The following is a 14817-nucleotide window of genomic DNA, read 5'->3' as shown; positions in this document are numbered from 1 at the left end:
ACCATATTTAATCTCTAAATCAAAGCCCCATGTTGACAGGGAAGGATTCTGCCCGAGACATAATCATACATTTTTGATCGGATTTGATCGGAGAGGACATTCAAATCTGTGGCTCCATCTATACTGTCACAGTGATCATCTGTTCTGCGTGGGATTACGCGAGGGGACGAGGAATATGCACTTTCCTGCTCTTTAGACGACGGAACCTGTCCAACGCCAGATGCACGGATGGAATCAAATGTTTCAATCTGTTTAGTTCTTCTGATTAGATTAGGTTCACCCCGAGAAAGAATACTGAAATATACAATGACTGAAACAAAACACAACAACTGGAAAACACCCCGAGTCTCCCAACAAACAGGCCACCAGCACAACATGATGCATTGTGTCTCATCTGAGATGTGTTTTATTTAAATGTGTGGTGAGACAGACGGACAGAGAGACAGACCGACAGACAGCGAATCAGTACTTACTGTCCAGCTTCATGGAGCACTGGTGCAGGACACAGCAGGTAGTCACTCTGAACCGAGCTGGGCTTGGTACCTGGAGGTCAGAATATATATATTCACATCGAACGTTTATACTTAATAATATACAGTAATTATAAAATATAATATGGTAAATATAATTATAATATTCGGAGTTTCCTCGACAGAGTCAAATCTGACTCATCAGGCTAGACCATCGACTTATCGTCCAATCATATAGGATATATGTTACACTCGATGTATATATATATTACACTCGATGATGCTCAATTCTGGGACATTTCTGTGGTTCAAGCACCTCAATAATCAATTTTCTTCTCAGGGTCTCCCCAAGCTTTCTAGAGGTGCTGCGCAGCGCCTTGGCCTCCACCTTATGCATCCTCATAGACTACGGTCTACAAGGTTCTCTGTTTCGAAATGAAAATTATTAAATAGTGCCACTGCCATGAAACAAAGGGGTAATAAAACAAACTAGAAAATGCATTTCCTGCAGAAAATGCGGTGAATGCTGTGGTACAAAGTGAGGTTGAAAATATGCTTTAATAAAGCCACATAGATTAAGACGTAATGAAACGTCAATGGCTTAAATCAAGTGAAGGGATTTAAACAGAGTTCAAAAGTCTTAATGGAGTAAACATTGTAAACATGCACACCATTTAAAAAAATGTAAATGGTTGAAAACAAATAAAGTGACAGCTGAATGAAAAGCTTAAAGCATTGCTAAAAATGCAGAAATGTAAAAGGTATTTAACTGAAGAATCTGAAAGGTCAAATGTATTGCCCTGTACTGCTAAAAAATCTGAAAGGTAAAATGTATTGAAGTGCACTGCTAAAAAACCTGGAATCTGAAATCGAAAGCTGAATTGCATTATCTGAAGAAACAAAGTGTTACAAAAAGCTGGAAACTAAACTGTAATACTGTCAAAGCTGGAAGATAGTAGTAGTAGTGGTACTAGCTGTAGTAGTAGTAGTAGTAATCGGCTTATGGGGATCCCAATAAAATCCATAATCCATGGCTACAAATAAATCCATAATTGTAGTAGTAGTTAACGAAGCTATAGTAGTAGCTGAAGTAGTAGTAGTAGCTGAAGTTATAGTGGTAATAGCTGCACAAACAATATGCCATATGAAAGGTAAGGTATTGATTGATGTTTGTAGAAAGAATTATAATAAAAAAGTTGTTAAAAGTAGTCCAATTGAGCGGTAAAAACTGCCCATTCTGACAACTCTGTCTGCACGTCCTCGCACACTTACCTCAGCGTAAATCAATGAGACCAACTGAAAACGAAGCCGATATGGAACTTAAACTGTGGTTAAGAAAAATTATAAAGGTAATCGAAATTCTGTTTTCATTATTTATTGATTATTGAAGATACAAGTGTCTTGATTTGTTAACCCTTTGAACGAACGAAGGATAGAAAAGTGACCAAGTTACGAAGGCTGAAGTAGTAAGTGTCAGAGAATGGGCGGATGGCTCCGCCGTCCTCCCATTGACTTCCATTGTAAAAAATATATATTTTAGAGTAGAATATCTTAGAAAGTATAAAATATTTAAAAAATCTGAAAAGAAGCGCGCGATTCCAAGATAATCTGAACATTTTAAAATGGCAATGGATGCTCTAGGTGAAAAATTTAGGAAGGAGGTAAGTCCCAAAGTTTGTAGAGAATAATAAAGAATAAAGAAAGAATAAAACTTAAGAAGAACAATAGTTGAGCACTGCATGCAGCACTCACCTAACAATCAGGACATTTATTTAAAGCAACAAATAACACAGCAAACTGCACACCGCAAAAGAGTCAATCCCTCACCTCAACATAAATACATTGTATGACTAACTTGTCAGCTATTTCCTCTAAATGCCGAGCACTATTGTGGTATTACTTATTAAGCACCTCATTCTCCCGGTGGAATATCCAGCTGTTGCACACGCACAACTTTCCCGGCACAATTGAAGCATTAAAGAGGTTGTGGGTGAAATGTACTTCTATTGACGTTTTAAATAGTCTAAGATTAGAGGTCACGGCTAAGTAATATAATATAATTATAATTATATGAACTATAAAAACAACATACAAACATGCATATATAACAACACACACACAAATGTATTGGTATGTGTGTATATGTAGGTATTAGGGCTGTGCAATCAATCTAATTTTGATTGCGATTTCTGATCTGCAAACTAATATAATGGAGTTGAAACGATTTTCTTTTTTTTAAGTATATTTATTTTATTCATTAAATTTATTATAGAAATTGCAGAACAGCTGGATACATATTTGCACATTGTGTACTTTTTTATGGGCAAATTTCAAGTACAAAGTGCTTTTGGAGTGCAATGCTGAAAGAATGCATGTTTTGAAAATAATCGTTTGAATAATAGTGATTACAATATTGACCAAAATAATCGTGATTATGATTTTCCCATAATCGAGCAGCCCTAGTATGTATATTTAAATGCCGGTGTGGCCAGACTTCTGTTCTCCAGACGTTTATTCTCCGAACATCTTTAGAAGGTCCTGAACACTAGCCACCACGCAGCAGATAAATAATTATAAAAAATAATTATTGAAAAGAGAAAATGAAATAGATAAGATCGGCAGCCCCACGTGGGTGGATGTGAGCGAGGCCCCAGCAGACATCTGTTAGCGGCCACTTCCTCAAGTCCCCATCACTAGAAACATATTATATTTGCACTGAACTATTTTAGTCCAGCACTAAAATGTTGAATGTCAAGAAATAAGTCGACGAGGAAACGAAGACCATAGATTTCAATACTGGCAGCAGTCGACTCCGTGGATCACTATGCCAACAGAATCCTGGAAAAGACCAGTGCCATCTCTCAAACCCCAGGGGAGCGCAGAAGAAGAGGAGGGTTTTCTGAGCGCTCAGAGTGACCTACATCCGTTCCTCTGGCGTTTGGACTGGTAGGACGCGGTGGAGAGGCTCTCAGAGGTGTCTTCTGTGCTTTGTCCCTATTACTGACCAAATCAGGGAGAGGATGTGTACCGTTGAGGAACGTTGCTTCAGCCGTACAATACGTCTGGAAACACCCCCGAAGAGCTCCGTATGGACACCAGCACCAACTATATTCTGGTCTAAACCGGTCTTAACTCTTTGGGTGCTTTGACAACTACAGTCCGTTTGGTTTGTACAGATCAGACTGAAATGTGTTCTTTTGTGTGGGCTTCACAGAATACACACTGAGGCAGACCCAAAGAGCACCAGGGATTCAACTGTACCAGCGGTCAATAGACAGACTCAATGGTGTGCTTGTGGACGTGCCTTAAACACAGCGATGCCCAGCTGCTTTAGGGAAGCTTTTTTAATGTCCTATTTAATTATTCATGCATGAATATATTTTTTATTCATTTTTCATTGGTTGTTGTTGTTTATTTAGCCTATAATTTATTCCCACATTCATTTGATGGTTTATTTGGTTAGTTAAGTTTATTTAATATATTCAGTTTAATTGGTGTATTTGATTGACTTAGTAAACGTTAGCTGGTTTATTTAGTTCATTTGATTCATGTGGTTTATTTGATTTGGTTGATTTGATTCACTTCATTTGATGACTTTATGTGGTGTACTTCTTACGGATGGTTTGCTGGTTGAGCACAAAGCTGCAGACCACGCCCCTGACACGAGGGAAGCCACGCCCCCTCAGGACCAGCTCGAAGGTCTCTGGAAACAGTGGGTAGAAACACAACCATCCATTAAAAGAAAGCAGACAAGGGCGGCAATTCATTCTGCTACTGACAACATTTTTTATCATTTGATTTCATTCCTGCCGATACAAAGTATTGTCCCGAAGCAGGTGAAAACCAGTTTAGTGGAAGTGTTAAAGTGGGAGCGGATTAGTGGTCCTGGATCAGTTGTAAACACGGGTGTAAACTCACCGTTCACACAGACCGTCGACGGCGCCACGCTCACGATCTCCGTACACGACTGCTCCAATATCTGGCGGTAAAAAGAAAAATATATAACTTACAGATCTGATTATTTAGGTTTTATTGAATAGCGTCGGGACAGGCTATCACTAGTGATTAGAGCACAACACCTGGGAGCGGGGAGATGTGCGGCGCTTTATGGTAGGATTATACGAGAGAAGCCCCTTCCTCCATCCTATTAGGAACATTATCATATAAAGAGGTCCAGCGGCCAGCCGCCACACTATCTCCTGGGATTCAATAAATCAACAAAGGACAAACTATGCAAATCCTGAGACACAGTCAGTAAAGAGAGCACATTAACCACGATACAGCACACTTGAACCCTGCGTTTTGCGTTGGCCGCGGCTTCCAAGTATGGAGGATAGGGCCTTATCAAATAGGATGGCTGACAGGGCATGGTGAGGAAGATAGCTGGAGCCTCCCCCCCCCACCCCGTCTCATTACTCACTGGGCACGGAGACAGAAAGGAGGGCAGTTAGAGATCTTTATGGTTATGTTGGAGAACCACCACCATGAGCTGGTCTTAATGGATGTAAAGCTAAATACCTTTGGGGAAAACACACATGATGTGCACAGCCAAAGACATGAGAGAAGTGCTGAACTTTTAATGAGAGATCATTGTTTTTCTGGCACAGAGTGTGTGATATCCATCCCTCCAAAGATGCGGTGACAATGATTGATGTTTAATTAATTGAAGGTGATTATTAATAGGCAGTGAGACACGGGCAGCGGCCCCGACATCACCGTTAGAACTGGTAGAAACATCAACGGGTGAGGCTTGATCAGACTCATGTAGAGTCTGCATGTCATTACTGGGTTCATCATCACAGCAGCACCTAACATACCAGTTCTCCTAGCTAACCTACATCCCTAACCTACCACCCCACTGCCTAGGTAACCCATCTTGCTAACCTAACACCACACTACCCAGGTAACCCACCTCCCTAACCTACCAACCCAGCTAGAAAAACGACGTCCTAAAAACCAGCTGACCTTGGTCACATACCTCTCTGACCAAACCTAGCACTACCTAGAACACTTGCCTCCTAACTCACTCCCTACTTAGGTAACCTACCTTGCTATTGTAACCCAACTCTCTATCTAACACCCTACCCAGATAACCTGCCTCTATAACCAACCACCCTACCTAGATAACCTGCCTCTCTAACCAACCACCCTACCTAGATAACCTGCCTCTCTTACCAACCACCCTACCTAGATAACCTGCCTCTATAACCAACCGCCCTACCTAGATAACCTGCCTCTATAACCAACCACCCTACCTAGATAACCTGCCTCTCTAACCAACCACCCTACCCAGATAACCTGCCTCTCTAACCAACCACCCTACCTAGATAACCTGCCTCTCTAACCAACCACCCTACCCAGATAACCTGCCTCTCTAACCAACCAGCCTACCAAGATAACCTGCCTCTATAACCAACCGCCCTACCTAGGACACCTACCACCCTACATAGGACACCTACCACCCTACCTAGGACACCTACCACCCTACCTAGGACACCTACCACCCTACCTAGGTCACCTACCACCCTACCTAGGACACCTACCACCCCACCTAGGTCACCTACCACCCTACCTAGGACACCTACCACCCTACCTAGGTCACCTACCACCCTACCTAGGTCATCTACCACCCTACCTAGGTCCCCTACCACCCTACCTAAGATACCACATCCCCAAGGGGAAGTTTCAGGGTTTCCACAGCTTCAGGGTGATGAGTTAATACATTAAATCAAAGTTACTCACTATTGTAACAATTATTGGTTAAATCTAAAATTTGTTAAAATATTGAATTATACAGGAAGTTTCTAGTCGTTACAGGAAGTTGGACCTTACATGACAGCCCCAGCTTGACAACAGGATAATTAGGCAGAAACATGAGGTCAATCCTCTGTTGCTCTGTCCTATCATATCACAATATGAAATGTTGATGGATTTGGCTATATGTTTTACTCAATGTTGTGTTTCAAAAGCAAAATACTTCACAAGTCTGAAAAATAACGTAAACCTAAACAAACCCAAACCAGTGGAGAATGCTCCGTTCCTCGTTGGGTCGGCCCCCTCAGTGAATAAATGCTTGGGGAAAGTACATAGCTAATCGTTCAAAATTATTTTGATTGGATTCACTTAAAATACTCTCGCACAGCTTGCAGCAGAGCTACTTAATGACTAGAAATAATTATAAAGAGGTCTTAGTAAGACTTGGTGTCAAAACTGAAGTCTGGCCAGCTGGTTGGACAAACGCGTTTATTTTACTAAAAAGAACGAAGTCCCTGTGCACAGCCTTTTTATTTGAGGCTTTTGCGTTTATTTTAAAGGTACAGTCCAAGGCTGACACTCAGTTATCCTGTAGGGCCTACGATAAGATAAGAAGTGTGTGTGTGGTGTGTGTGTGTGTGTGTGTGCGTGTGTGTGTGTGGGTGTGTATAATGTTTCTGACTCAGAGACTACTTATTCACTTCCTGCCTCGCCTACCAAAACGCACACGCACACGTACATGAGCGCACACACAGCCACACTTACTGAGTTTACAATGCCCCTGAGAGCGTGGAAGCCATCTTTGACAGGAAACACTTGATCCTTAGTGTCCGCCACCTCAGCCAGCTGCTCGGACACACAAACATAAACAGGATCAATCAAAACACAAACAACATAATTTATACCACACAAACAAGCAGCATTTGCACAAACCTTAGAAACATAAATAATGTGCCATAATAAATAGCGAACTAGTTATTACCTTACCCTTTGTTAATATTTGTTAATTGCTACTAAAATATCTATTTGTTAATAAATATTTTATTAACCCTAAGTTAAGAGTTTTTTCATCATTAATTAAATATTAGTTGTTTGCATAACCCTAACCCAACCCTAACACACGACCCTAACCCTCACCCTAACACACGGCCCTAACCCTAACACACGGCCCTAACCCTAACACACAACCCTAACCCTAACCCTAACCAGCGACACTCTGTGGTGAGTGAAAAAAAACGATTAACTTGTGCCAAATAGATATTTTAGTAGATTATTATAAAGCGTTACCCATAATAATATTACTATTATCATAACATGTACCTGTTGCTCGTCAAAGTCTTTGACTCCCACGCAGTAAACTCTGGTGCCAAACGTGCGCGCTTTATCAGCCTGCAAAACATATCATGTTAGAAACATATAATTTAAATATAACATGGTTGAACTGCCAATAATACAACAAGGTGTCAGTATAACATCTTACCAGTTACACGTAACTTGGTATAACATGTTTTTAAGATCGAATGGTAGTACCCATTAGAAACATCTGTTGTATAACATGTTGACATAAAATGGTCTAACATTTTATAAAAATAACATGATAGCACATGTTGTAAAAATAAGTGTTGAACTGTATAGCATGTAATAAACATAGCATGATTATAGTATGGTACAATGGGCACCATGTTATGATATGTGTTCATAACATGTATGATACTATCCTTACCTCCTTGACTGTGAGTTCCAGGATATAAGGCGTCAGCTCTCCGTCTGTCAGAGCTATAATGATGCTGGCCGACCTCTGAGGAAGTGCACCGATCTGAGCTGAGGCCTTCAGGGTAGCACAGCTAGTTAGTACTGGTTAACACAACTAGTTAACTTAATAGTGGTTTGACAAAATAGCCAGTAATTGTTGCCACAGCTGTTAGTACTGGCTAATACAGCTAGTTAGCATATGTAAATGCATCCATTAAGTACTGGTTAACAAGTAGTCAGCAATATTTAAAACAACTGTTTAGGGTTAGGGTAATCAATGACACGGTAACACCACTATTCAAACTGACAGATTACAACAGCAAGTTAGTTAATATACTACTAGTTTACACAATCTTTACTAGTACTGAAATACAAATGAATATCACTGATATGTTAACACAGCAAGTAAGTAGGCCTACTGAAATGCTACTAGTTACCAGTGTTGGGAACGTTACTTTAAAAAAGTAATTATTTATAGTTAGTCACTACTTGTTTCAAAAAGTAACTGAGTTAGTAACTGAATTACTCTATAATATAAGTAACTAGTGTAACACTGCTGAAATTGGACACCAGCATCTGTCAATCGAATCCCCTGAGCCAATTGGATGCAGTCAGCAGCCAACAGGCATCTACCCCTTTCCCCAGGTGAACTAAATCACCTAATCAAGGAGTCAGTCAAAGGGCAGCAGGACACAGTTATTTCAAAAACTAGTCAAGGACAACTTTTGAAAGAGAAACTTCTGTTTTCAACCCTGCATACAAAGCCAAACTTACCTTTCCTCAGCCCCTGAGGAACTGATAGGCTACTGCTGAGGAGGAATGTTTCAATACTTAACACTGGTGAGACCTCCACAACGGAAAATTGGATTAAACTGCTGCTCCCAAGTTGAGCAGACTTGTGATTTGTTTACCTGTTTGCCAGGTCAGGCCCTATTGCCGGAGCAGAGAAGATGGCGAACTAAAGGAGCAACTTGAAAAGACTAAAGAATTCCCTCAAAAGGCAGGCCTCAAGCCTGGATGTCTGGTGTGGTAGGATTTCCCCTACCTAAGCAAACATTTGAACTCTTCGAACATTCTGCACACACAACAAATCAAATAACTGCAGAACATGATATGTGTTGGGTGCATTGATTTAAGTTTGGTTTATTGATTTATGAATACAATTGGGAATGTGTATTTTGTATGGAGGGTAAAAGGTGTCCTTAAGACTAACTGTGAATAACCTTAAGAATTGTGAACAATCTTATAAATCTGTTAAGTGAAGGCCTATTTTATTGTGTAATTGAACTTGGAAGTGAATTTTGAAAACAAAACCGGTTACCAACACTCTGTGTCGTGTGTTACATTAATTCTCCACCAGCTCCAAGAGTCTTACCTACATTAGCCCGGTACACATTCATTTTCTTATTTATAAATATATATTTTATTTAAAGTAAATTTTGTATCCTGAGTTTCACTAGTTTACACAAGAATTTGGATTTTTCTGAGCAGTTTTCACTTGGCCTTAATGTGTTAAATGGTTGAAATGCCCATTGAAGGCCCTGATATACTTCCAACTCAATTTTAATTTGCTTGGTTGCAAAGGCTGTGGAACATCTGCTGAATACTACAGAAAATGTCAACTTTTCATCGGATTGCTCCGGATTTGCCATTTCTGTTGCTTCTGTGTGTCTGTGTAAACTGGCTCAGATTGGCTACCATAATTGCTTGTCTTGTTAACCCATCCAGTCTCCTCCCTAGCATTTTGTGTGTGGAGCCAGGGGTGCGTTCGGATTACGCGGTTTATTCAATCAATTCATAGTAACGCATCGCATTTAACGTGTAACGTAACGGCGTTGTAACGACAGAAACAGAAATTAGTTAATTACCCAGTTACTGAAAAAATAACAGTTACCCAACGCCGTTCTTTTAAACAGCGTTATTACAACACTGCTAGTTACCACAATAACAAGTTAATACTGAAATCAATGAGTCAGGGTAACAGGGCAAATTAGTACTGGCATAATGGTAAAGTACTAGTTAAAACAGGACCATCTACTTAACGTTACGCATTAAAAGTGGACATATGCCATTCATAATTGAATTTTGGCAAACTGCTAGAATAGTTTAACAGGTTTCAATGTTGTAAATACACCTTTTTATTCTCATTGTTCATTGCTGAAGAACTGCTTTCACCCTTGGTCAGAAAGGCTCAGTTTTAGCTCAAGCCTCTTTAATTCAAATGTCACTTATTAGGTTGTAAGACCATTTATAACCACTGTTTCTTTGTTTTGTATTCTATTGGAAGGCCATTTGAAGGGGATTTGTATTTGCACACAAGACAATAGCTTCTCCTTGACATGGAGCTAACAGAACCAAACTCCAACACCGCGCTAGCTAGCTTCTCTAAATCACTTCTGTGATTTGGTAACATATCAAACTCGGTAGGAAATGCAGACTGCAAGCGAGCTATTTCTGGCAAGTTCAAGATAGGTATTTTTTGGGGGAGAGTTACTCCCTTTGGCCTGGAGCTTTGTAGCTTAGCAGACCTTATACAATGATAAAGGCTCTAACACACTAAAACTAAACTAAAAAGCATGATGTGACCCCTTTAATACTGACACTGTTTATTACTACTTTACTTACCGCTGCCATTCCTTCATGCATGTATGTTTCTCCTGCAGGTCTTACGGCCTTCAGATCAAGAAGCCCCTGTTCAATCTTCGCCCTGCAAACACACTATCAGTGATTCACTTGGGCTGTCTGTTTACTACTGTTGGTGCTTACTATTTATGCTGCACTACAACAGTCTTGCAGCACTGAGTTCATTCTCGTAATACATTTCACATACATTTGTCTTAGTCAAAGGATCTCAGTGGATAGTTAACTATGCTAGTGCTAATTGATGCAAGTAGTGCTAAATGCTCCCTGGGGAACAGGGATACGCTACCTGTCACTGGTGAGAGACAGGAGAACCTGGGCCTTGCTGGAGAACACGATGAAGGACAACCTAGTATGTGGGCTGAAACACAACATAAACTCAACCACTTGTCAACAAAACATAGAAACACATCAACATCAGAACAACACAACCTCAGAACAACACATTGTCACAGAACTCAGCAAGGGCATGTCCAGAAAGGTTCTCGGGTTGCACATGCCCCACAGAAATGTGAGTACCACTAAATCTAAGGGTCTACTAAATCTGGCAGTTGATAGGATTGGACTTCCATCGATGAATTCTATCAAAATCTTGAGACCGTGAAAAAAATATCTTGGTCAAAGAACTCTACAGCACAAATATCTTGAACTACTACATAAGACAAAACACACATGCACATATCTATTACACACATTAGTTTACACACATCACAACACTCTACACACTATAAACGATTGAGGTGTGATTATCTATTCATCCGGTTGCATTTCATGCACCCATCACAGAAACCACTTTAACTACTGCATTAAAACCAACAGGAGGAATAAAATATCACACCTCAGTCCTTCCTGTCCACTAATATTAGAATGTGACTTCATGTTCACACTTCCTACCAGCACATTCAGTGACTCCTCAATACACTGACAGGAAGCAGGTTGTGAGTCACATGCCAACCATTGCTGCGTAACTGAGTGTAGACAGCCATAAACATATATACATTGATGACACATTGACTGCTTCGACCCATTGCTGCCATACATCAATGTCCCCGCTATATCGAGAGGCCAAGACCCAAGCTTTACTAATCAAAAGCACTGAAGTTTCTGAGTATTTTTTGTATTCATATTAAATCACATAATATATATATTATATGTAAAGAAATATATCAAATATCAACAAAAATAAATGCTTGATCATAAACTGTTGAATAGAAACGTCTAGTTAATCGGTTGAAGCTGTTTTTATCCAGAAGAAACGCAGCTACCATGTTTACTAGCGTTCAGGCCCGTCTTGTCCACTGCAATATTGCCGCCATGTTGACATAGGTTACAAAAGACCAATGCGGCATCTATGTATCTAAAAAAATAATAATATATATATATGGTAGAAAGCCACCACGCAACCTGGGATCTGAGCTGGCATAGACTGTGACTCAAGATAGTTTAGACTAATCTTATCAGCTTCTAGTCACAGCACAGCTGCTCCACAACCTACAGTACATACAGCTTTCAGGTGTTCATATGTCCAGCCAGCATTGTTTATTATCAATCTGAATGCCCTCCGTTTGGTCAACAGTTTCATTGTTCTTTAAAAAAGACACGCATCCAAACATACAAACACTACAAAAGAACACACACTCCCCACCAAGTACAGCGTGTCTCTGACAGGAAGCCAGAAAGATGCATTGTGGGTCTTCAGATGCGACAGGCGTCCAGAGCATAAGGAGAGGTGCTGATATTTCTCTCCCACGGGACACATGGCCTGGCTGCAACCCTCCCCCACGGAGCCGCTAACGTAGCTGCTAACATAGCACAGTCCTTAAGCCACATGGCCAGACTTGGCTTGCAGCAGACGAATATACATCTACATCCTGCCTCCAAAGTCGCATGTGGGCTGAAAGCTACACATCGACACACACAGAAGGAATCACAGCCGCTTATTGGCTTTAGCTTCATATTAATGGAGAGACAAAGACTGTAGCTCGGACTCTGGACTGAGCTAATAAAGACCAAACCACGACCAGTGTTGGGGGTGGAAGCACAGTGGTGGTGGTGAGAGTGGTGTTTGGGGTGGATGCATGGTAGTGGTGTAGGTGACGATAATAGTGGTCGAGGAGGCTGGGGATGAATTGTTGTGGTGGTGGTGGAGGTGTTGGAGGTGGATGTATGCTGGTATTGGTAGTGGTGGAGGTGCTGCTGGTGGTGTTTGGAGTGGATGCGTGGTAGTGGAGTTGGGTCTAGTGGTGGAGGTTGTGCTGGTGTTGTTGGTGGAGGTGGGGATAGTGTTGGGGGTGGACGCATGGTGTTGGAGGTTGAGGAGATAGTGGTGGTAGGTGTAGAGGTGTAGGCGTTTGGGGTGGATGAATACTGGTGGTGATGGCGCTGTTAATGGTGGATACATGGTGTTGGATGGGGGTAGATGCATGGTGGTTGGTGGTGGTGTTTTGGGGGTAGATGGGTGTTGTGTTAGGGGTGGATGCATGTGGTCTGTGGGCGTAGCTCCGGCGCTGAGTGGTGGAGGACAAACACCACCCCCCCCTCCGCTCTCCCAGCCCAGAGACGGCTGCTGCTCCACCCACTGCCACATGGTGCCTCTGCTATTTTCTCCAACCAAAGCGCTCGGACCGGCTGGAGCTGGCAGTCCGACGCTCGCAGGACCGAGACGAAGCGACAAGACTTCATTTCTTTTTTTTATTCACACACAGACGGAGCAGGCGTGAGCTGCTAAGTCTTCACATGTGTGACAGAACTAAACATTTAGAACCCAACCACTTGGCCGGAATAACGAGTTTTAAAACACAAAGAACAGGAAGACTGTGATGGGGGATTTCTTCAGAGGGACGGGCCTTCAAGTCTTCAGTAAGGTTCAACTAATTTGAACATGTCAGTGTTTACACGCCCCGCAGGTATATATATATATCCTGTGATGTCATGCGACTCACCTGACAAACCGCTCCGTCAAATTCTTGACGAAGGAGTAGATCTCCCCCCACTCATTGTCCACGCTGCCAGACCTGTGGAGAGAGGAGCGGACAGGATGTTGAGCAACACACCAACTGGTAACCACAATGCTTCATAACCCAGGCTCACACCACAGCTACAACACCACTATGGCTGTTTTTGGTGACTGCTGGTTAACAGGATGTAATGTGTCTACGGGTAGGGTTAGGGTTTGTGGTGTGGTGAAATAATAACAATAATGTTGTAAACATTATTTTTCAATTTCAAAGTCAACACACACACACACACACACACACACACACACACACACACACACACACACACTTTCTTGACTTACTTGTCCAGAACAAAGTACAGGTCGTAGGCTCCATGACACGACGCCTCCTCCGCGGCGGTGGTCGAGATGAGGACCGTGAGGACTGCAGCGGTCACTACAGTCCAGAGAGCTAGGGTTCTCATGCTCTTCGTTATAGGGTTTTATCTATAAAGGTACTCACTCAGAGAGGAGAAAAGAAAAAGACGGGACCGCACGTCTTCCGCAATGCAACAAAGATACTAAACAAAGTCCCTCCAACCCGCCTGATAACTGTTTGTGAAATACGGGGAAGTTACTGGAGTTACACCATAACTGTACGACGTAGTCTACGGGCTGAGTAACTATTGATGAGGGTTAATGTCAATGTTGACTACCGTCAATAACTTCCTGCTCGGTGGTGAACATCGCGGTCGCATATTTCCAAAGTTTATCTTTCAGGGTCCTTCTAGTGCGCATGCGCTGTGAAGTTCAAGTTCAGTTTGGGTCACAGCTTTGTTTATATTTATTACTGACTAAATGTAGAATAATGTATAATTAATTTCAAAGGTTATGAGTAAAACAAAATCTGATTATTGCCGTTGTTCGCCATTTAACGAATCTAACGTTTTGTTTAATTGAGTTTGAACAAATCTGTGCTTTCTGATTCATTAATATTATTCCGGGCTGTAGGCCTATGGATGAACGTCTCTTTGATCTGTGAGTCGACCACGATAAATGTGAAGGCGGGAAGAACCAGAATCAACTATTGATTTAGTCTTATTTGATTTTACTGAGTAAAAAAACAAAAACATTATTAGGCTATTAAGTCCTCTAATGTCTGACCTTACATAAAATCCCTTGTCTTCAGCCCGTATGAAAGCCATAATGGGATACAACACACCCAGCCCAACTCAACCACTACATTACTGCTGTTGGTGGCTATAG

General features: G+C 41.5%; 1 protein-coding gene across 1 annotated transcript in view; it reads right to left on the bottom strand.

The window, feature by feature from the left end:
- Positions 1–14309, bottom strand: part of antxr2a (ANTXR cell adhesion molecule 2a) — a 48908-nt gene extending 34599 nt beyond the window's left edge. Inside the window, exons 1-10 of the mRNA XM_079748601.1 lie at positions 13915–14309; positions 13559–13630; positions 10906–10977; positions 10602–10683; positions 7948–8052; positions 7545–7613; positions 6990–7070; positions 4389–4449; positions 4087–4173; positions 474–543 (exon numbers count right to left, since the gene is read on the bottom strand). Of these exons, the coding sequence (XP_079604727.1) occupies positions 474–543; positions 4087–4173; positions 4389–4449; positions 6990–7070; positions 7545–7613; positions 7948–8052; positions 10602–10683; positions 10906–10977; positions 13559–13630; positions 13915–14036 (821 nt within the window). The 5' untranslated portion in view covers positions 14037–14309. The remainder of the gene's footprint in view (positions 1–473; positions 544–4086; positions 4174–4388; positions 4450–6989; positions 7071–7544; positions 7614–7947; positions 8053–10601; positions 10684–10905; positions 10978–13558; positions 13631–13914) is intronic.
- Between the last annotated feature and the right edge of the window lie 508 nt (positions 14310–14817).

Source organism: Pollachius pollachius (genome assembly GCF_949987615.1).
Source record: "Pollachius pollachius genome assembly, chromosome: 1".
Lineage (NCBI taxonomy): Eukaryota > Metazoa > Chordata > Actinopteri > Gadiformes > Gadidae > Pollachius > Pollachius pollachius.
The sequence above is the reverse complement of the archived record's forward strand: the minus strand, read 5'-3'. Positions and strand labels throughout refer to the sequence as shown.